This window comes from Curcuma longa, chromosome 4, assembly GCF_044706935.1.
Source record: "Curcuma longa cultivar G26 ecotype Majalengka, Jawa Barat chromosome 4, ITB_CL_G26_1.1, whole genome shotgun sequence".
Lineage (NCBI taxonomy): Eukaryota > Viridiplantae > Streptophyta > Magnoliopsida > Zingiberales > Zingiberaceae > Curcuma > Curcuma longa.
The window spans coordinates 9,627,025-9,652,229 of record NC_133864.1 but is presented as its reverse complement, the minus strand read 5'-3'; the positions used below and the strand labels follow the sequence as shown (position 1 = coordinate 9,652,229).

The 25,205-nt window shown below is 33.6% G+C and overlaps 1 protein-coding gene across 2 annotated transcripts; it reads right to left on the bottom strand.

Moving 5' to 3' along the window:
* Positions 1 to 475: 475 nt before the first annotated feature.
* LOC141826659 (phospholipase SGR2-like) lies at positions 476 to 24,610 on the bottom strand. Of its 2 annotated transcripts, none has more exons than XM_074713928.1 (22): positions 24,301 to 24,610; positions 23,592 to 23,692; positions 22,240 to 22,407; positions 19,424 to 19,579; positions 18,840 to 18,911; positions 18,615 to 18,758; positions 17,349 to 17,399; positions 16,267 to 16,437; positions 15,295 to 15,444; positions 11,385 to 11,450; positions 10,875 to 11,286; positions 10,673 to 10,800; positions 10,469 to 10,580; positions 10,253 to 10,362; positions 10,008 to 10,080; positions 6,325 to 6,427; positions 6,034 to 6,127; positions 5,878 to 5,940; positions 5,720 to 5,768; positions 5,527 to 5,627; positions 825 to 871; positions 476 to 745 (listed from the first exon to the last, which is right to left on the bottom strand). In XM_074713928.1, exons 1-22 carry the CDS (start codon positions 24,554 to 24,556, stop codon positions 505 to 507), a joined length of 2,868 nt encoding a protein of 955 aa, XP_074570029.1. In that variant the 5' UTR covers positions 24,557 to 24,610; the 3' UTR covers positions 476 to 504. The 2 variants fall into 2 exon arrangements, with proteins under 2 accessions (XP_074570029.1, XP_074570030.1); XM_074713929.1 differs by having other exon boundaries at positions 10,673 to 10,755.
* Positions 24,611 to 25,205: the final 595 nt, after the last annotated feature.

Sequence of the window (25,205 nt, the reverse complement as noted above, 5' to 3'; positions counted from 1 at the left end):
TGAACCAGAAAAAAAAACAAAAAGGAAAAGGAAAAAAAACATGCGAGAATATACTCGTACATGGTAGATCGTCAACCCAACCGCAATAAGAACACAGGAATAACATAAGACATAACCATGTGTTCTTCTGCTGGATTTCAGTTTAACAGTTTGGGAAATCTGTGATCCCTACTTCCATCTTGTAAACCAAAACTTTACTAAATATATCACTCCATAGCTATACCGAGGAATGTGTTGTACAAGGTGGGTTACAATTTTATAGATTATGTAATAATTATTTAATTTAAAATAATAGAACCCAAGAATGTCGGTGGTTTGAACACATAACCAATTAAACTGTACCCACACTTACTTCCATCTCATCTCTAAAATCCAAAAAATCAAATCAGCAAAACACAAGCTAATGGGTGATTACCATACAACCTAGTTTATGCTACATTTTGAGAAACCAAAAAACAGTAAAATTTTACTCACTCGTTTTGCTGATAGATAAAGGCCAAAGAACTATCTGGAAACATTCTTCACTTCCCTTGAGAATTCCCTAATAGAATATCTGTCAGAAAATGTCAATGGGGTCTCCTCAGCAATGATATCTCGCTCGTAGAACAATTTTGTTGGCGCTCTTTGACTGCCTGGACCACTTAGATTAGTTGCCTCTCCACTACTTGTATAAGGCTCTTCAGGAATATCACGATATAAATGATTTAAAATAAAAAGTGCAGTGTCCTTATCACGCCAGTAATTACTGAAAGAAGAAGACTGCATTAAAACCATCGAACAGAAAAAATCATTCAATTGAGAGGTATGATCTCGTTAGTCCTTACGTGTGCGACTTCATAACTGATAGGTATGGATGCCGAAATGTTATATCCTACAAAGTCAAGAAGGTGCAACCATCAATAATCTTAGTTTTTGATAAACACATTGGATTAATCACTTGAGAAGGCTCTGCAGAACCTAGAAGAGTAGTTATTGCTAAGGTAGAAATATTTGGAAAAAGGTTTTGCAAGCATTGAAGCATGCTATTCAAGGTTTTAAAACAAGAACATAGGCGGATTACTGTCAAACCATTGCATAACGCTAATGAAATATGCGGACACATGTGCAAGTGCATATGAGTGCATGTTTTAAAAATGGTTATTATAATGTCAATAATGTATAACATCACATGTCTATATATGAGTTTACATATAATGTATCATCAACTTTATCAATCCAAGAAATCACTTCAATAAAAGTTTATATCTATTACATAAACATTAAATTAATCATCTTAATTAATTTAGAATTTCTAGTAAATATTATGTACATGCATCTAAGCAATACACATCACACAAATCACATACATGTTAACCAACCTCTGCAATTTATACGAAAATATTTATTTTATCAATTTAGCCAAATGGTTTAATTTAATCAAATATTGCCTCCAAGGCTTCAACATTGTTTAGACTTTAATGAATTAGGGACTGATTTAGCCAGCATGATACCTACGCTCATAAGCAAATGTCCTAAGGTCCCACACTGCATAAGCTTATACGATCTTATAAGTGGCTCAGATGGAGACTTTTTGAAACAATGCTGCTAAAGGGAAATATTTGCAAAAGAAAGATAAAAACAAGAAAAATAATCATAGCAACAAAGATATTACACAAAGATAATCACACTTGAATGCATTATGAGTGAAAATAAGAAAAATGGTAATGTTTATGTGTGTGAAAGAGAGAAAGGAGAGAGCCTCAACTTTTTACGCCATCATCCAAATCAGTTGTAGAAAGTGCAATTGTTTACTATATTAGCATACAGAGCTATTTTGAGCAAATCTAAAATTTTCACTTGAAGACTTCATCAAGACAAATTATAACATGCTTTCATTGTCTAAGGTATAATGGTTTTAGGATCACCAACAGTTGATCTTTTTGGCAATTAATGAACAGATCCCTTGTCAAATGAATACTGACTACTGTGACAGAAACAAGCCATGAGTCTAGAACACAGAAAGTAGCAGATAGAGAAACTAAGTGCCATCTCAGGCTTAACAATCTTTGAAACTATACTGAACAGATCAATCCTCCCTATCTTTTACATGTGATTTTTTAGCACAAATCTTATGCTAAATGTTCGCATGTTCAATGTCTTTCATAATGCTTTTCTTCTTTCACCCTTTTCTGCAAAAAGGTAGAATCCGCCACCCTAGCGGTCCCACACGGTCGGCCCTACGACAATATGTGAGGAGGTAAATCGAGAAACTGCAGTTGACCACGACGGAGGAGGGTATTGCTTTTCTTCTTTCACCCCTCCCTATGGCGGGTGAAGGAATAGTATAGGAAAGTCTACATTTCCATTAGTGCCTTCTATCCATTGTTTATAATGTTTTTGCAGTCCTTAAACTATTTATTTTCAAGTCTTTCAGAGAAACAGATCCAGCGTAAGTTGAAATTGTGGTTTCAGATGCTAATAGATTTGGGATGGGACGACCAAACTGAATCATTCTAGCAGCTGACCATGTCAGCATGGGTAAATATTGTTCGGACATTTTCCTTGTGAGGTGTAACAGTGCCACAGTGTTTTTATGTTTTGGCAAAGCGCTTTAAGTTAGAAGTTTATATTTATAATTTCCTTAAGTGTGTAGGAATACTCATGTGATTTAGGGGATTAAGGTGATAAGCTTGAGCGTAGACGATGGGGTTAACGGATAGATCATGGAGCTGTGTGGAGCTTCAAACTTGAGGATGGAGCTTGGAGATTGGACCCAAGGACTCGTGTTGATCATTGATGTATTTTGGATTTGTTCGGGTAAAAGTGAATGTGAAGATACAATTTAGTTTCTAGGTATGGAGTATTGTCTAAGGAGTTTTATCTAAGTGCTTATGTGACCTAGGTCGTAGGTAGGTCAACCTATAATTTCTAGTACACTAACTTAAGGGTTGGTCAACCTAAGAAGATTGGTAGGTCGACTTAGATTGGCAGTATGAATGTAAGTTAGATCGACTTACAAGTTTAGTAGGTAGACCTAAGTTGGATGAAGTGACTAGGGTTTTGTTGGATTGACCAAAAGTATTTGTTAGCTTGCTCAGGTCAACTTCCAAGGGTTAGGCAGCCAAGGGTTTTACTAAACCAACCTAAAAATAGAGATTACCATCAAGGATAAATTTAAAAGTGTTTTTGGTGATTCTTTTGACATTAAAAGTTGCATTAAAATATGTTTATTACTCCTCTATTATTATTTAAGTGTCAAAAGAGAGCTTTGAAAGGTTAAATCAAGTTTTCATCCTTGTGTTTGAAGCTCCTTAAGTAACATTCTTGTCACTTATGGGTTAGATTTTCATCTACTTTAGTGAGAGGTGAGGCTTTCCATCTAGACTTGATCCTTATATTATTTAGAGAGGAAGAAGATCAGAAGTGGCATCGCTAGAGGATATCTAGCACTGGGTTGAGTTTATTATATTGCTGAACTGCCATTTTGTTAAGGTTCCACCTGTGTTGAGAAATCTTTTTTTTTTTTAATTGAGGTTTCATCCTCGTGAGGTTTTATTCTAGTGTGGAAATCTCATTCTTTTAGGTTGAACTCTCAAGCTCAAGAGGTGTCATCTTCATTAAGGATTTATCCTCAGTTTGTGAAGCTTTTATCTATTACCTCATTTTAGGGATGGGATAGTGGATTCTATTAGAGGTGACACACCATGCATGACAAAAGTCATAGATGTAGAACAAATCTCCGAACCACATTACATCTTGTATTACTATTGTGTTTAATTGTATATTTATTTTGTGTTGATTATTTGACACTTTAATTGTTCATACATCCATACATTAGATCAACAATTGAATTGAGTAGTGTTTTGTAAGAAGCAAATGTCGTCTATTTAAACCCTCCCCTACCCAGGCGTCTATTCAAACCCTCCCCTACCCAGGCCTACGTGATCCTATAAATATTGTTGTGCTTCCAACTTGATAGTGTCAACTCAAACAGGAAGATTCACTTCTGTTGATTCATCTTTTAATTTAGGTTATTGATCATGGCGAGGAGACAAGCACTAAAAGGAGGGAAGGAAAAGAAGGGAAGTTAATAACTAGAGCACCAACAATAATAAAGAAGAAAGGTAATACCAAAGTTGGAGAAATTGAGATGCATCCATATTCTATATCCACTTTGCAATTTAAATGCTTAATGGCATAACTGAAATATAGTCAAACATTGTCTTGCATGAACAAAACTTAAAAAATAACAAACATTATTCAATTCATCTTGACAAAGGAGTGTCAAATGTGAGAATGACACAATACTCATCAACATGATTAACACAACAACATAAAATATAAATTACTTGTATCGAGTTTTGTTAATTTATCAAAACATTACGTTTCGACCATGTTGCCCGACACGATATGAGATTGTAAACCATGATCTTGAGTTTTATCTCATTAAGATACTACACAAACCAATGCTCTCATTTAATGCACGAGAGTTATTTTGGTACTAATAAAATATAATCATTGGTTGACATGTTTGTTAATTTTTCACAAGTTGTTGCTCTAAAATGTTAATTCATTAAACTTTAAAAGGTAAACAAGTTAAATGGAAGGTGATTATAGGATTTAAACAAATTTGAGTTAATCACAAGAAGCTTTAAAATGTGCCAAAGAATGTCATGTTAGCATAGCATAAAAGGCAGCACTGTGCACGAAGCTCTCGCCAATGCGGGGTCCCAGAGAAGGGCCAGACCATATTAGGTCTATTGTATGCAGTCTTACTTTGTATTATAAGAGGTTGTTTTCACGACTCGAACCCGTGACCATGAAGTCACACAGCAGGAACATTATCGTTGTGCTAAGACTCCCTTTCATGTTGGCATAGCATGGCACTAAAAAGTTATTGTTTAGAATATAGAGTAATATTCAATATGAAATAATACTTTAGGCCTTGTTTTAAGTTAGCATTTCTTTTTGAGGGAGGCATTTTTTCCCCATCGAGTGAGAGTTTGCAAGGGAATCAACTTAACTTTACTATACTAATTTTGTTTATAAATCTTGAGAAGTTTAGGTTAATTTGGTGAAGCAAGGTTCTAGAATATATTTTAAATCATAGTCTCTTATATAGGTGTTATCAATTTATGATCCATCTAGTTACACAATAATTAAAATTACACCTTATGTCCAATAGAATTGTGAGTTGTTGTTCAACCCAATTTCTGATTTGTCCTAGTGCTTAGGTTTCCGTCAAAGCCTATAAGTTTAGTGATATGAATGGCTCTACTTGGGTTTGAAAAATCATAAAGCACAGATTAACAAGTAACCGTGCAAGATAAAATAATAGTATTGACTTGCAATTTAATGGAAAAATATGGATCATCTTCTTGCTTGGAAAGCCATGTAATGAATATAGTCCCATTATTTAATACGAAATTCATATGCAAAATTATTCATGCCTACAAACATAAAGTGAAAATAAGATAAAAAATAGGTACTAAGAATATCACTGAGTATGACAGCTAAAGATACAAATGGAGAATGTTTTCCCCGTACTTGGAGAGCATGATCAACTCGACCATCTTCATTGCCAGTTAGTTTTTCAATCATGATGGAACCATATGATCTCTCTTCTTCTTTTAAAGCATCTAAGGTACCTACAACATATGAATTACTAGTTAGAGCCATTTCTGCAAACTACAAGTCAAAAGCATCTCAAACATATTTCCAAAAACATATCCACATTTACCTTCATTGTTATCCTTGTTCTGTGATTGAAACAGGCTGACTATGTTAACCTATCAACAGAAAAATTGTCTCACTATGCTACCTTAAAGTGGTTTGATATTAAACATAGATGGTACTTGCCAAATAATGAAGTTAAAAGGAATAAATGTGTGTTAATACCCTCAGAGAATTTATTTGACTCTTCAAAGTTCTAGAATGCGTAGCTATTTCTTCTGTAAACTCCTACAAGAGAATCAAGAATAAGACAACGGAGAGAGATTGCTACAACACACCAAAATACTTAGTCCTTGTCAAAAGTTATCATGCACATCTTGCCTGAAATCCAGTATGCAACCGTTTGCCGCCCCTATGATAAGGAATAATAACAGGACGCTTGCAAATATACTCCTTGCAGATCAATGGTTCTACTCTGTATGAAAGTCCAGTCTAGATTCATCAAATGTTTCTCACATCAAAATGAATGTTTGTATTTGAGAACAAATAGGAGGCAATAGGTACAATATTACATGGTTGTAATTAGCTAATTGAAATACACATTCAATGCATCATTATCAGTCAATATACAGAAGAACCATCTGAAGAAAGACCAAGAAATATTGGACAAACCTGTATGCTACAGGATCAAAAGGATGAAAAATGTTCAACATTTGTCTGCAGGCAGGAATTTCTTCAGTTATTGTTATGTCCTTCCAATAGTCTTGTCCCCTGCCTAAAGGGAATAAATCTAGCTTTTGTTAGTTGTTAATCCACCAAGAAGCAAATGATGCAGTGATATCTGACTGAAGGTTTCGCATGTGGAAATAACAAGGGAAGGGAAGTTCTGTGAGGTAACACAAGCTCCAAAGATGTTGATAGATGACCAATAGATTCTATACTAAGACGACAACAAAAATCAATTGGAGTTGTAGGGGCAAAGGGTAGAAGGGACTAAACAAAACTCTAGTTAACAATGTTTAGAAGTGGCTCAAGAGATCTACATTTCACTAGTAATATAGTCATGCATAAAGTTAGAGTTGAAGGATAAAAATCCATGTAGCAGATCACACATACTTGAAATTAAAATGCCTTGATGACAAAGTCATGATAGTCTAGGAAGAGCAAGCAAGCTAATTAAGGCTGTGACATTGTGACCTGCAGACCTAGACAAGTTAAAGATGCTTTGCAAATAAAATATGCATGAAGCAACTGCATGAAGAGTACCCTTTCTAGGTGGTTGGATCTCATATAGTATAGAGAACAAAAATGCAAACCATAGTTTAAAATCTAGAGCCGTATCAGAGTTGACTTTTGACCGAAACAATTCAATTTCGATACTGTATTGTACCATGCCAATATGGTTTTGATATTTTTAAAATAAAATATATTAATTAAAAATAAAAAATCTAATCTAAATATTAAAATTAAAAATACAAAAATAAAATAATTTAAAAAATATGGGTAAATAAATATATATTTTTAAAATTAAAATAAATAAAAATATATATTAAATTAATGAGATAGTTTTATTAGGCTTTGATTAAGCATTATCTATTATAACTAGTAGTTGATTGAAATTATTAAATTAGATTTTAATTTTTTCCCTAAGTTTTTCCACCTCACACCCACACGCATCCCTCGCTGCAACCAGCAGAGGTGCAGCAACCTTGCCGCGACTAACGAAGGTCCCCTCTGTGGTGCTAGTGGTGCCGGTGCCAGGCAGCCGATAGAACGGTAAATTTCGTCCGTTTCCCCCGACATGAAATAAAATTTTAAACCATGATGCAAACTTCATTAAGAGGAAAAACACCACCACAATTTTAAGCTAATGCAATGATCCCTTTTACACAGCTCCTGAGCCATTCAAAAGGCAAATCTTAATTCTTAAGGATCATTCATTAACTACAATGTGGAATAAGAATGTATAAAGAACAAAAAGTAAGATCATGAATATTAAGGTTAGCTATATATTTTCATCTTGATCATTTTTGTCTGGTCATACTCAATATGAAAAGCAAGATCCATGTATTTGGAATGGGATACATGGATTCAGATGTTATATAAAGCCATATTAATTATACTTGCCAGATCTCTTGTAATGATGTCAATTAGAGTTCTCTTCATGATTCATTTACTCCTCCATACCTTCCTATTTACTTGAATCATCATCTATACATGAACTCTTCACTTCTTTATAGACACAACCCTAATGGAAATATGAAATAAATGACCAAATCGATAAACACACCTGAAATAATTAATTATCCCTCTAATTAATTACCAAAAGACAAAAAGGTGGCAATCCTAACTTACCAAATAACTCAACAACTTTACCAAAAAATAAGTTTAAAATTTAATTGGGATCAAGTTATGCCCCAATTTATTTCCTTTTAGCAATAGAAACATGTTGGTGCAATGATGCCCTTGTGATCAGGATTCATCATGATTTTGATAGTTGAGGCAAAAAGTTTAAGTTAGGATTTTCTTGATCTAATATGTGTATGAAGTCATATAGAACTTGATGCTGATATACAAGGAGACTTGTAGTGACCAGGTATAGTGATTGAATGACTCAAGGTCCATGAAGATTAGAGAAGGATGACATGGACATCCGAGGGATCATAGACAAGGAGCGTCGAAGAGATGATACACCAAAAAGGCTTGGAAGACTATGTGTGAGATGAGAGTGAGAGAACTTGTGTGCGTGGGCGATGGTAGATTCACATTTAGGACAAACTCAGCCTTAAAATTGTCATAGTCAAAGTATCAATTGACTATTGACTGGTTAATAGGAGTCGACTCAGGACCAAACAGAAACATCAGAATGTTATTTTTATTTGACCAATAGTCAACTGGTCAGTTGACTAGCAATCCCAATGGTAATATTAAATTTATTGTTAAAAAGGTTGATTTGACATGACTATTGTCAAATCAAGTCGACAGTCGACCGATGGTCATTAGAGTCAACTAGTATGATCGTTAAGTGAACATTGGTTGACTCAATAAGTCATCAGTTGACTAATCAAGTCCTAGCAGTCGACTAAATAGAAAAGGTTGTTTTGAGGGCAGAATCAAACTTGGAAGCTAAAAGGCTATAAATATGGGCAATGACGATTTGGAGAAGACACGGGACTACCTATACTTGTACTAGAATTGTACTTAAGTGTTTTCTTCCTATGGTTCTTGTTTACTTAATTTCTATTCATTGTAAGAAGAATGCTTGTAAGAGATTTTTCCACCTCTAGGATCTTACTGAAAAGGAGAAAAGTTTAGTGGCCGTTTGAGGACCTAAGTTGTAGGCGTAGCAGCTCATGGAGGTTGTGAATCGTGTTAAATCTTGGTGTTGTGGTTTGCTTTCTTATCTCTTTAAGTTTTTCTTATATTTTGTCGTGATTATCTTTCTTGTAGATCAAAACAAGAATAAGAACTACGAAAGTTATTCACCCCTCCCCTCTAGCTGAGCCATCCACGTTCCTACAAAACACTACAAAATATATCCCAATTTGTTAAATTTTCATTAATTTTATCAAACAAAAAACCACAGTTGTACAGCTGGTGTACTAATAAAAAAGCAGATTAATTTCATTTTATATTTGTTGATCCCCATGAAGCCCATGTGTTTCAACGACACAAAAATTTAGGCATTCTAACAGAAGGCAAACAATAATTACTGCATACTATGAAAGGAGAGAATTTTTACAGGAATCTTTCCTAAGCAAAACTCCAAGACTGGCTTTGTCCTGTTTCCAGAATTCTTAACTGCATGCTACGAAAGGAGAGAGTTTTGCCTATAATTTTTCCTAACCAAAACTTCATGAATGACTCTTATTGCCAGAATTCTTACATCAACTTATCAAATTTGAAGTACAGAACAATGTACAACGATGATCATCAGCATACGAAAGAAAAAGGTTCAAATATTGACACAATCACTTGAGCAAGTTTCCAGAATAATGAAAAAAACAAGCCTTCTCTGCAAGCCAAAAAAAACTTTTGGCGGAAAACTATCCCATTGCCAGAATTCTTAAATCATGATCATCAACATACGAAAGAAAGAGGTTCAAATATTGAAACAATCACTTGAGCAAGTTGCCAGCATAATCAAGAAAACAAGGCTTCCCTACAATCAAAGAAAAAAAACCCAAAAAAGTACAAATGGACAACATAAACTTTAGTCTGAAAACTCAATCATTGGTTCAAAGAACTATAGTGCAAAGAAATGTTATTGATACTTCACCCACCACTAAGCTTGAGGTGGCTTCTCAATATAGCATGACACAATAACTAGCATGAGAAGCATGCATTTTGCATACCTACTCCTATGCGGACATTTCGTAGGGCAAGAAAAACTCCAAGAGGTGATCCAACAGCAAAAAATGTATCAACCTGATAAGAAAAGACTAATATAAATATATATGTATTAGTAAGTTAAGATAAATAAAAATAGACAATTCGAATGGATGTACAAATGCAATACAAAATCATGCAGAGAACCAAAAGTCCATATCCACCAGAACAATTATGGTGTATGAAAGATAAAAAAAGCACACAATTTTACCTTAAAATCAAGCTTGGTATATTTGATATGAGGCGTATAACTCTTTGTTATAATATTTTCCTCCTCGGACAATGTTCCGGATGATAGACTAATAGATTCAACTAATTTTCCTGCCCATCGTTCACAAAAAATAAAACAATAAAAAAAAAGAAAATAAGATGAAGAATAGCAATGACTATTCTGAGCATTAACAAGGAAACTAAAAGTTGGGCTTACCTCTGCCATGACAAATTTCATTGCTTGCAGGATTCCGTGGGTTGGTCTTAAAGTAAGTGGCTGAGTGATGAATCTTTTCTAATTCTGCAATTTTCATTCTAAGGGACTTCACCTGTTAAATATTATTTTTGGAAATTGAATCACCCAGAAGAAATGATGAAAGGTGCTATTTCATTAAGTTCATAATATCAACAGAACATAAACCTCTTCCTCAAGGAGAATGATTATTTTGTCCTTATCAGCTTTGTCCTCAGTTTGAGACCTACCATCTCTGACTGCAGCATCATCTGAATCCACACTAGTTGTTAGAACCGTGGTAGAACTTTCCCCACCTTCACATACAAAAAGAAAGCAGAAGAGTTTTCACCATCTAATAGATCTTGTGAGAAAAAATGTAGTCACATACCCTTGAAATATAGTTGATCCAGATCATCAAATTCCTCTTCAGGGTCCATAATGCCATCATTGTCTGAAAACACCTCTTGCAGGTCTTTAGCATGAATGTTATCTTCACTGACAGAAAGATCTTGAGTGCTATAATTAACAGTGTTATATGGATATGAAGAGAAACTGTCTTTCAAAGTTTCATTAGGTAATGGATCTGAAGCTGATCTTGTTTTGGTGCTGTTATTCTCATATTTCATGGAAACATTAGGTGCAGTGGGCTGATAAGAAGCATCAACCTTAGACTCTTTTCTAGGGGCACCTGCGCTTTTCACGAGTACAGTATCCATAGAATACAGTGCAGAAGAATCCTCTTGATGACAAAGGATATCATAAGAAAGTACACTTCCTAATGAGTGTCCATATAAAGATACCTGCACAGCTTTTGTATTAGTTTTGAGGCTCCCCCAAACAGAGCATGGATCAACATAAGTATGATTATATTCATTTAGTGAAAAACTTCACCACCTACCTTTCCGTCATAACCAGGATTTCGCTTAAGAAATTTTGAATATAGTCGGTTTAACTGATTAGACACCTGAAAACAGATAAATACTAAAGTTAAAAACCTTTCAAAATAACTAGCCCCTATGATCACTACAGTATCTGGTTGAGCTTTCACATTCAAATACTCCTTTCTCAATTGAATTTGTCTAAAATAGTAAACATATAATGTTATTCAGAAGTATAACTAAATTCCTTAACCAGTATATAAGGGACGAAAAGTGACATAATGCTGAACATGAGAAAATATACATTTGCAAAAACTGAGGGTATCTCACATCTCTTCAGCACTCTCTCTCATTTTGATTGACATGCAGTAAAGTTCCATATCAATTTCTCAAAATGGAAAATGTTGCATTTAAAGTATACAATTTGTCAGCATTTGATGCATACATGGAATGAAACTCACAAGGAATCTAGACTTAGTAAACAGACAGTGTCCATGAAAAATGGTCGATGGCGATTGGATTGCTGAGCTAAATTAATGTCAACAAGAGTTGTTCCAATCTCTCTCAAGAAGTTGGGCATCTTCACAAAACTTCTTCCACAATAGTGAACTAAAAACTTCCTTTCCTTTCAATAAAATCTGATTCAAATGTAATTAAATTAATTGAATCCTATCCCATGGATTGTAAAACAATAATATGGTTAAAAAAATACTAAGTTAGTGTTATATATATAGTTATGTTTCATCATTAGATTACGAAACTGTGATTCTTAAACAGAATGGAAAATTTATTTTTTAATCTCTTTCTATATGATGGAAAAGATTAGTGATGGCAGTTGAATGATGGTGATCATTAGCACCTTTCCTTTCTGGATTTTTTTGGTCACTCATCCTTTTTTTCTTTCTTGGTTCAAAACTAGTATGTAGAGAATTTCAAAAAGTCATCCTCCCCTCTTTTTGAGTGGGGACCCATGGGAATCCTCTTTTTCTTTTTTGGATATCTTTTCTATTTCCATGGTGTTCTATATGAATTCAGACTTTGGAGATTTAGTTGCCAATCCTAATACGAATCCACGGGGGCATGCTAATCTAATAAGAACATACAGGACCAGCAAGCTTTTCAATTTAGTGATAGAGAGACGACTCATTCTCCTGCAACAAAAGGTGTCCCAGTCGCCGATCAGGGAAAGGCAAGGGGTGTGATGGAATACTTTACTGGATCCAGATCAATTGAAAAGAGTCTCACAATCTATTAAAAAACCCCAATTCCTGATTTGCTAAGGAAATTTTTAGAGACTTTCTTGATTTTAATTATCGAGAAGTTCAACAAGACTGGCACTAATGTTTTGTCAATTAGTAAAGCACATTTCTCCCTTGACTCTATCAAAGTCTTTCTTTATTTGAGTATGAAATTCTCCCCTTGAGCCATGGAACTCACGACTCTATTAGAAAGTAGAATGATCAACTTTTACATGCTATACTTGAAGCAATTTAGGGTGCAATGGCATTGAAGTGCCAATCACGCTAAGGATGAGCACTATAGAAACAATCATGATGCACTTGGTAGGAACTTATTTGGAGGAAAGAATTCTTTATAAACTTATTTGGAATAGAAACTTAAGTTCTGTTCTTAAAATATTTGGTATCTACATGATAAAAATAAGCATAATAGTTATGTCATTGTTTCATTGAAATCTTTATGTAGGATTTTCTTACAAGAGAGTGGAATATCAATAAGTTACCCATGCATTTTAAAGTGTAAATCTAACTTTCCCTTGCACAACTTCTGATAAATTTCCTAAGATAGTATATCTTTTTAAGAGCAATTATGATTGATTTTAAAACAAAGGATGATAGAATAGCTCCTATTTCGTATTTTAAAAAGTTAAAACTTGGAGGAATTGATGTGAAAACAATTCATGCATGATGATTTGCTAGAACATAGTTCATGATATATACTTATAGATATAATGGTTAACTAATATATACTATGTTATGCATATGTATATCATTATATATCTATATAAATAAGTACCGAAACTGCATGACAAGATGCAATACTAAACTTATATCATTCCAATCAAAAACTGAAACTATGGTATGACTCAAAATTTTAAATCTCGATCAAAACCATATTGCTAGTCCGAAATGAGAGATCACAGTCATGAATGAGGAAGGGGTGATTGGTCAGTCTAACACTTATGAAGTTATCAATACAATTATGTGATATATTATAAGTATTATCTCTATATCATGTAAGGTAATTAATATTAATATGTTAATTTTTATCCTCTAGTAATATTGATTTTTGATAGGTTATATTGATATTAATTATATAAAGATTAGTTTAATATATAAAAATATTAATTTAATAAATTAAACTATTAATTAGATCAATATTAATCATCTCAATACACTGCATCATTCCAACTAGGCATTGAGAAACCAACATAACAATACCAAAAAACCTTGAATCAAGCTATAAAAAGAAACTTGAAGAAACAACAAACTGTAAGAATATAAAGTTCAAAAGGCCTTTTTATCACGAGTAAAGACTTTCCTGTTGCCTAGAACAGTGTGAATCATTGATTTCTTAAAGCTTAGAAGAAAAAAAAATTAAGCCCAAGTGAACATAATTCTTTGTGGAATTTTCAATCCAAAGTTTGATAATCCAATTTAGGCATACTCTAGGGTCATACTTTGAAGTTTTCTAGGGTATATATATTGGCATAATCATCTACTTAACATCATGGTTTCAGTAGATAACACCCAATATGGCAATATGTACTGCCCCAAGCTAGTGCTAGAAAGGTATTGGTTGGCACAAGGTATAGTTGATTGTTTAATACATTCATCTCAGCTTGGGCCATATTAAGCACGATGAACTCCAACACCTACTTGTCACTTTTGTCTCTTTCACCCCTTTCAAGCTTACAAAAATCACAATCAACCTTTATTCTTCCTTTCACACCCTTTGGCACCTACATCTATCCACATTTTGTACCTATTTTGATTCTAGTTCCTGTTCTACAAATAAAAGTTGATGCCAACTGAGATATAGTAGGTATGAGCAATATCTAATTTGGGTGATGAAAACCTATGAGATTAACCTCACTCATGTTTCAAGAACCACAGCTCCCATCATAACCTAACTCAGATGTTGCAAGAACATCTCCCATATGATGGAAGTCCTACTAATGAGATATCAGTCAGCACAGAGGCCCTACTAGAAAGGTAACATCACATTTTTTTCGATTTTTTTTCAAATTGTTTCTATGGAATTTAGATTTGACAATAAAATGAATTGGAAAGCAAATAAGCCAATTCAGAAGGGATCAAAGTAGCGAAGTCAGTCCAAAATAATGTCGATAGAATCTGATCCCAGATAGCTTAAATTGTCAGCTGAAATACGTTGAAGCTGAAAAACTAAAACAATATCATTCTGGACTAAAGGCAAATAGCAAAATCAAAGTTTTAAACCTTTCTTAACATGATTAAAAGAGTTCAAATGACCGATATTTATAACTATAAGCATATAGGGCCTTACATATACATGCCTAAATGACATTCATGTAGTTGATCCATCATAGTTGGGACATATGATGTGGAAGTGGAACGATAACATCCACTAAGAATTATGATTAAATTAGTCAAACATATTTAAAAAGACGCTTCCAAGATAATGCTTTTTCAAAGCCTTATATGCAAAGCAGTCAAAGCAACAAGTTGCATTTTAATTATAAATCATAATTAATCAAGCAAATAGTCCTAGTTGCAGTAGAAGAGCAAGATATTGAACTATCTAGGTGAATATAATGGATCACGGAAAATCTTAACTATTCAAATATCAAGGAGAAATGGTAGGAAAGTAACATATGGAAATTCATGCCCAAGCAAAACAGTAATACATCTGTGAAGATCATTAACATACCGAATCAATAATATCCTGACAATAGATAGGACTCATGTAATAAAGAACATCATGAACTGTAGCACTCAATGTCATGCGAAGACCTCGAACGTCATCCAAGGTTATTTTCTCAACTGCACTTTCACCACTCAGCTTCAAACCCTTCCTCCACTAAGGCATAGAGAACATGGTATTAAGCATGAAGACAGTGATCAAATACATGAACATATCCAGATAAAACAAGCACAAGATAGAACTAACTTCCAACTCAAAAAGTACTCTATGGACAATCAATTCAATCCTTGTAAAAGTTTGTGTACACCAAGGCTTAAAGTTCCATGTCAAATGCCACATCATTGCATCACAATGAAGAATGCTGATATGGCTGTCGTGCCTTTTAACATGGCGGTCAACTACTATAATTATGTGACTAGAATGAGATGGATGATTACCACATCAGTTTCCTGTTACTAACCATTTAAAAAATCTGACAAGCAAATATTTACATAATATCGACAATCTGGTGATATATTGTGACAAAAAAAAATACTAGGGAACTATTTGAAATCTGTATGGTGGTTTAGGAACCATTTATATAATATCGAATTCATACATGTCCTACAGGCTTATGAACTTATCATGTCCCAAAACACCACGAAAAGGAACAATAAGGTAGATAAACAAAAAAGATGCTCATACAACTTTCCCTGTGGTGACATCACCAATAAGTTTCTAATAAAAAGGGTAGCCTGGTGCACGAAGGAAGAAGCTGTGTTTTCGAGACCCAAACCCGTGGCCTCCAGGTCACACGGCAACAATTTTACGATTGCACCAAGGCTCCCCTTCCAACAACTTTACCAATAAGTTTCTGATGGAAGTATTAAGAAATTACTCACCTTCATAATAAGGTAAAAATAAAATAAAAAGTGGATCAAGATTCCTTGTTTTCATGAAGATGGATGTGCACACTCTTAACCAATCAGCAATATTTACCTGGCAGGGAATAAATAGAATCCTCTGGGTGCTTTTTTGGTATGAAGTTAAGTGTCTCTCAGCTAAACTTGCTGTTATACGACGAAAATCACCAACATCATCAACCAAATTGGCTTTCTCTAATCTTTGTCCAATACCATGAACCATGAAAACTAGGTGACCAACTGGTACCTGCAGTACAAAAAATAGGAGATTTGGATCAAGCAGTAAAATGATAAGACAACAGAATCCAATACCATTGGAATTTCAAAAGCCCACAAAATCATGATGGATATTGGAGCAGTTCAGGTAATGGAAGTAGTTTCACATAAACAAACCCCAAAAAAAACTTGTATCAACAAATTCTTTTGCTCATCTAAACTTTTAGTCAAACTAATGTTGTAAAAAAATCAACTATTAGTAATTAGTTTACGTAAAGTGTGTTACTTTCATTAGTGGATTGTTTCTTAGTTTAGTCATTGGTAAGCAATTCATTCATTTAATGAGTAGTTTATACCAATGTAAATGCATCTCACATAATATACAAGCCAGTCTAATGGTCACAAGAAGATTCCACATTTCTCCTACATCTTCCTTTATTTTCATTTCTTCCTCCTACATTACAAATATTTTCTACTGAATTACTTTTGTCTTTTAGCAATCAAACATTGACCATATACATTAAATAGAGAAATAAGATTAGGATAGCACAAAGCTATTTGGTAGTCCGAAATCTATGCAGCAGCATCTTCATCATCTTGTCCTAACCATTTGAGGCAAGCAACATGACTCTTATCCTCCATTGAGCTCTATACAAGGTTATCTCACATTCTCACAAAGTGATATTCAAATTAAATAAATTCTTTTTTATTACATTGACAAGTGTTTTCTTTAGTCCCAACTCTATGCATATTATCTATATACAACTTGGTGATGATGTATACTACCTTGGCATCGAGTTGGAAATTTGTTATGGTAGGAACTCTTCCAACTTCAAAATTTAATGTTTCAGAAGTTGGATTATACTGACAGAAAAAGGAAAATGTACCAAAAGAAACATCTCTAACTTTAAAATTCAAGGTATTTGGATCATTAAGGTAAACCTGAGAACAGTAGTCATCCATTTCTTCCTCTTTCTGCTGCCGAAGCTCATCCTGATCAATTAAAATTAGACTAAAATGAACCAAAAATTCACAGGAAACCTTAGTTTCATATAAAGGACAATGAGCATAAATGCATAATAACATCAAGAAGATAAGAAACCAATGGGATGCATACATCCAGAGATTAGGTATTTATATTTGAGTTCAGCTGTCACTAAATTAGCAAATTGAGCCCTTTGTGAATAAGACAGTGGTCACAGATAGGTTCATCGGAGAACAATTTAATTTGAGTATCATAAGAAATTATTAACATTGATTCAGTCCACTAAGTGCATCCTATGCAGTTTTATGGCTCACCTAATCACAAATGATTTGTACAATCTGCCCTGATTATTTTATGAACTGGTGTCAGCAGACCTAGTCACGAATTGAGCTTGGGTCAGCCATATGATAGGTGTTGGTTCATGCATTACCAGTGGCCAGTAGTTGAAACATCAAAGATAGATGAAAAGGGAGATTTGAGAGGAAAAGAAAGTGAACCTCAATTGGAACTCACACAAATCTGTATCCTAATGGGTGATATTGTGAAGGGAAAACAAAGTAAAGAAACAATAATGGTTTAACTTCTTTAGACCCCTTCCAATGTGCGTGTTTATTTCAAAGACCATAGCAACTAGATAGTAAATTGAATAAAAATGTTGGTTAAACAACTTAAAACATATAACAATCATCCTATCAAATGATATATTGATTTAGTGTAATCTCTAATTCTCTACTAATACCAAAATGAGAATCATACATTAAATTTGAGTCAAATCAACCTATAAACATCCCAAATAATGTCCTAGTTAAATTCAATTTAACTAGAAATTGTATTAAAATGAGAAATTTATAATAGCTTATAAAGATATAAAAAATTGATATCAAATTTAAGTCACTATTAACCTAAAATTTTATCAATATTAAAATATAATTGTTAACTTAGTATATTAATATCAATCAATATTATTGTATAAATTTATAATTAAGAATAACTATATTACTGATAAATTTATATCTACACTAATAATCAAAATATAGTATTTTAATCAACATAATATTTCACTGTATATAATTTATATAAATATAATCTCACATTCATGAAATTTATAAACTAGATAATCAAGGTTTAAAATTTTGACCAAGAAGAGTAGAAATTTAACTAATCTATAAAATCAGTTATGTTTCAAAAGTTAGTAAGAAATGTTCCAAACTTAGAAGACTAACCTGAGTTGGCCTCACTGATCCAGAAGTTGAGAAACCACGTCTTAGTTTAACCACAGCACCACCTCCAAAAGAGAAACCAGTGTTATCAAAAGCTAACCATGCTTCCCAAGAATCATTTTCTCCTGTAAAAAGTGCATGCAATCCCTGTGCAGGTAAATATTTTTTTAGCAAGAGGATTTTTTTAGCATGTATTGGGTTGGCAACCTATTGGATAAACTGGCATACCGGAGATGTGCCCTGCAAATCAATACGAGCAGCAAATTGACCTGAAGGTTGAAATGTGCGACGATGCCATACCTGAGTGTATCACAATTTTAAGGGCTAGTGTTAGTATAAAAAAGTAACTAGGCTGCTGAGGAACAAATAAAAAAGATCTTCAAACTTTCAAATACAAAACATAATGATCAAGGGGGAGGCAATGAGCAAGGAATTATTTTTTTATTAGCTGCATAAAGGTCTTCCAGGACTTCATTGCATTAGAGAAACTTCATTGCACTAAAGATATACTTAATCAAGAAATAATACAATAGATATTGTTTGGTCATCAGAAACAGAGAAACCATCTACGATTGTAGAAATTGAAGAATGCAGCTAGCAGTGTACCAGAGTCTTAGAGTTAGCTTCTTCCCAGAAGAGCACATTTGACTCTCCAAAATAAGTACTGTAAAATACTGAATAGAAGCAACAGATTTCCGGTCCTTAACATACAATATCTTAGAAGTGCACAGAACAAGCACAAAATAAAAAAGCAGCCTCATGTGAATGGTCAAATCTATAAGTATATGAATATAGCATAACAGAATTCATACTCGACAATTATAGGCCAACTCTAGTTGTTCTGCAACATCCTCACGCAGTGGAAGCCAATCAAGTCCACCTTTACGGGCAAACCAATGGCCTCTTAAAACACGTCTGTTCTCACCACTCCAATACACAGGGAAACAGTGTCGCTTAGTCAAATCCACCTGCCATCAGAAGAATTTGAACAGTAAGCTATGATAATACTTGTCATTTTAATAAAAGTTGTATAAAATCAAATTCATGGTTAATTAAACCTTGAGCATGAGTGCATGTTAATATAGATTAGTAGTCAAATAGACCAAATTAGATTATTAAGTTCTATGGAAAATGAAAATCGATAATGGTGCAGGTCCCTATAATTAGTTAAGTCACTAAATAAAATTTTAAAAATTAAAATACGTTTGATGGAATAAAGAAAATGCTTTTTAGCACTAGAATGTTTGAGGCATCACCAAAACTTATCACAAGAGAGATGAACATCTGCTAACAGTTATTGTTGATCAATCAAGATTTACTGTGGCATTTTATATATTATATTCTTCCAAGGGAAGAATTCTATTCCATCTCTATTGTTTTATACTAATTTTTCATTTGTATATTCTAATTTTAATTGTCATTGTCTGCATTTTTCCTTTTTGTCCAACAGGGGATCTGTTAAAAGGACGTTCACTGGTGAGAAAGCTTCTCTCCCATCACCATAAAGATAGCTTTGTTGATCAGGAACCCATGGGGCCTGTGGTTATTTAATCAAGTAAAAAGTGAGACCTTTGTCAATTTTGATTCAATTGAATGGTGGAGGTTGTGACTGCAAGGTGTTGTCTCAATCCATTACATTAACTGATGCAAATAAAATAGAGAAAACTAACATAAACAGTCTGCTAAGTAATCCGTGGTCTAAAATAATTTTATTTTATTTTCTATTGTACAACTACATTTAATGCATTATTGCATGATGATTGATGAATGTATGTTAGGGTAAAAACCCATAGGACTTGATTTACTCGAAGAGATTGTAAGGAAGATAGAAAAAGTAGAGAAACCCTTGAGAAAGAGTAAGAAAAGATGGGCTATTTGGTGAGAATAGAGAGAAGAGTGAGAAGATCAAAACACTCCAATTTCTTGACATAACAATAAACCCTAAATAAAGAGAGAAAAAAACAATGAATGATTATTTTAAACAACTCATTTGCCTCCTTATCTTTCTCCTCTTCTGCCTTGTTAGTTTTTGGACAGGTCCACCAAATCAATAGGGCATCAAAGGCATAGTTGTTATTGGTATCGTATTCAAGAATGAATAGTAAAAAATCTAAGAAATGGCTGGGGTTTAATCAAATCTCTAACTGTATTTGAATTGTTTTTTAGTTGAATAAATGATAATTTTAGGATCATTGTTGATCGGGACAAATTATTGCCTTCACTTCCTTTCCACAATAATCTTTCTTGATCCACACTAGTCTTGCTCGATTGATAGTGGATGAGAGAGAGATGGATGAGGTGTCAAGTCTAACAAGTACTGACAAGATTAAATAAGTGACCTTTGAGAACCTTGAACTGTAGCAAGAAAAAGTAATTTAAGAGATTAGCAAAGCTTCTCTTCTTCTGTTGTTCTGGTGCAACTTCTATAAGAATCAAAGTAAGATTAAAGGGAGGCTAGATCGATTAAAATTTTCAAAATCAGCTTAAATTGACCAAATTTTAACTCAATTTGTCCATTTTCATTCTAAAATTGACCAAATTTCAACGAATTACATCACTTTTCTAAAATTGTCCATTTTCTAAATTAACCAAAACCAAATATAAGGGAATTATAACAAGCCAAGGTGAATCTAATTGTCTATAGTTTGAAAATGTAAACTAGTCCAAGGGAATTATAACCACCCAAATAGAAAGGAATTAAACAAGAAAACTTATTGGAATTTGTCTAAGCACACATTAATGCATGCTGTATCAAACTATATGAAATGAAATCTTAGTGTCTGTGATGGATAGTATATAACCTTGCTAGAATAAATTTGAAACTTACAAAATTTTGAACTATGGAGACAAATTTTAGAATAAAAAAACCTAAACCTAGAAATACGTGAAATATAACTTCATTAATAAAAGACAGAAAAGGAACAACTAAGTTATTCGCATGTGAAATTCTAGAAGTGCTTTAAATACATTATAAAAGATTGATAAAAAAAATGATAATTAACAAATAAAGGGAAGGTGGTTGAATGAATAAAGGCTTGTGAAGTCGCGTGTAATTGTCATGTTCCCCTTAGACTAAGATGAAATTTTTAATACTATGATATAAACAATCATGCTACATGTGTTAGCATGCTAGGTAGTTAACAAATAACACAAAATGAGTAGATACAAGAATATTTAGATGGAGAGGTGGGGTTACTAAAAATAGATGGAAGAAAAAAGATTATTAATTGTGAGAAATTTTGTAGGATATATATATACATATATATAATAGAGAGAGACAATAATTAAAATGGTACGGCTATGTTCAAACTTCAAAGACAATCGATTGACTTCATATTTAGACAATTTACAGGTTGAATTAATTAGACTTGCAGTAAGAGCTAAAAATAGACCAAGAAGACTTCACTTGACATTTAAAGATATCTAGCTAACATCTAAATAAGTGGGCACATGACTTGTTGCTACGATTGGAAGGTAAAGCACAATACAAAAATGTCATAAACAAAATGATGTACACAATTAGAATTAACACTTATCCAACATATTATTTAGACATTAATTGGTCAGTAAATATAAAAAGCAATGTCTAAAGGAAAATGTCAGATTGTAGAACAAGTATAGGAAATACCTCATAAAGACCACCTTTTACAGGGACACCTACTCTCTCTTCCTCTACAGCATACAGTTCATCATATTTATAGTCAAAAGTTAAGCTACTAGTCGTTTGAGGTCCACTTGGACCCTCACTACATTCTGCATATTCCTTCCACCAATGTGCAAGTAATTCTTCCTCCATCTGTCACATTTTTCTTTCACAAACATTTCAATGACAAATATTTGAATGTAAAGTAGTGACAATTGTTTTGGGAACAAAAGAAAATTATGCAACCAATGACTAGCAGATTTTGCTATTTCAGAAGTTGTGATGATGAAACTTTTTTTATCAGAGATCTGATATGGAATGCTAGGAGTGTAAGCTAAGAGCAATTTGGAAACAAAATGTACTCAATACAGACACCACATGCTGCAAGGTTAGAAAAAGCTTTTATACTATAGCATGAAGCATCATTGCCTAAATTTGGCACAAGCTTCCTGACAAATTGAGTTATAGATATTTAAATAAAAATATTAAAATAAAATAGTTGTTATCCACCAACCAAATTGGTTAGCCTGGGCTTATCCTATCATTGGACAGAAGACCACATTTAAGGCTATCTAGGTGGGAGTATTCTATAAAGAAAAGGATAACCGCTGAATATGCAGGATTAAATTCTTTTAGACTACTTGTCTTGTTATCTCCTTTGTCAACTCCATCATTAACTCCTTAATTTTAGTTGTCTGCAGAGAACCGAGATTGATGAAAATGATTACTAGAGTAAACACTAACTGAAGTGAAAATCCTCCTATATCTTTTAACTAGTACAAAATACCTACATAAATATGTGCCAACTTTTAATTTAATAATTTTTTGGTCCATGTAAACATGTCACAGAAAGCTTAGAACTTAGTTGTGGGGGTATGTAACACTTCAGAGTGTTTGTTTGCACAAAGCAGAAACATTCCCATGATAGAATTGTCAATGACTATGAAGCTGTGAGTTAACGAGGTCCATTTCCTCTACCAAAAGAAAGAAAGAATAAACAACAGCATGCATTAATCAAACAATTCCCTTGCCTCATGGTACATAACACCCAACTAGAATATTATTGGACCAAAAAATGATATAATAAACATCAGAAAAGTGTTTTAAATGACTTGAATCTTATTCTCTTAGTCCTTTCCTCCATTCTACCATTGATACATGTCCATGTTCATACGAGGTGGAAAAATACTAGCATGTCAATTAGTAGACAATCAATCTTATGTAAACAAGTAGCCAAGATGGTTCCCACAAAAATGAAAAACCATTAGCTAGTGGCTATGTGCAGTATCAGGAAGTCAAGGCAGAGAAGTTAAACAGGTTGTGGTCCTAGTAGTGACCTGCAAGAAAGAAGCCTCTAGTGCAAGAGAATCCCTCTTACTGAATCGGAAATAATCACTCTTTCCGACAATTTCTGTTCTAGGAACTGAAGCCGCAAGCTCTGTAAAACAAACATAAACATATCCATAAGCAGAGTACAAATAAAGCACTGTTATCTATATGTGATGGCATCATACTACATTATATTATTACTTTATGCTAAAACTAGCATAACCTAAACAAATCATCTGACAGAAAAAGATTGTCATACAATAATAGAATCACACTCTAATCTACTGTTTGAATTGATCCTTTCTGTATAACTTCTATACAAAGATTATTACGTTGACAAAATTGTCATAAGTTAACTAATTTGCAAGTGAGCTACTTAGCAGTGATCAAATTACGTACACTTTCTTTCTACTGAAACATTGAAAATAAATTGAGCCCAAAAGCAATAAGACTCGAACTTCATGAAAAGTGAAAATGTTAAACATTTCAAATTGTTTGAATATTTAAACACAAAGAGTGGATGATCCTCTATGCATAATTATATTTGTGCAACTACTTTGTACGTATGTCAATATTTCTTCCTTTATGTACATAGCAGTGACCTGCACTACCTTTTTCGCAAATAAATAAGGTGTTCAAAAGTGAGTGCCCCATAAAAGTCAAATCCTAGTAAATGTATGTGATGAGTTCGATGGAAAGGAAATTCAATAAACCAACCCTTTTCTGAGAGAGGCACTTTGCAAAAATACCAACGGACATCATCCCCATCAGAAGGGCTCTTCGTGCATGCAAGATACTTCTGGTGGGCCTTGCAGTGTTCAATTGCATCTTCCAGTTTGGCAATGTTTGATGGCGTATTCTTCAACAGATCAGGTGAAATCTCCTCAACCTGATTATAACCAGAAATATCCGAGAACAAAGGAATATCTTCATTGGCACTTTCTAGAACGTTAGTTACTTCAGCATTTGCCATTACACCAAATACTAAACAACTTTTAGACAAAGGTCTAGAACTAGGGTGGCCTTCTTTGATCTGGTAGAAAGAGAGAAGGAAAAAAAAGGCATATCAGTTATGAATTAGGTTCGAGCCGCAAGAGCTGAAAGGATAAGTATTTGGCAATTTAAAGCAATGGAAACAGCAACAACAAAAAATGATTTCCAGATTCAACTGAGAGAAAAATAAAAATGAACTGAACCAAGATCCTCAGCAAAGTAAACATTGTCTGCGCCAAGAGAATACTGAGCTAGACAGCCAAGGAAGAGTAACAATTTCTTGAATTCCAGAGACCAATGAAGAAGTTAATTATGAACACACCGACAACCGTTGCATCAAAATGAAAACAGTTGTCCAACCATAAAAATTACCTGACACGAACTTTGCACGAACGAGATCCTCCTTGGGAACCTTAACAAGCACGGAATTGAATGGGGCAAAATTTCGCAAAAAAATTGACCAACAAAGACAAGAAAATCGAAAATAAATAAAAAAATAACAGGAAAAAGAGGAAAGAGCTTACGGCCCGGCCGGATCATGCGACCTCGAAATTGAAAGCGGAGAATGTGGAAACTAGGAAGATTTTGGCGTGAGAGAGAGGAGAAGTGTTGGTGTATTAGGGCTGGTA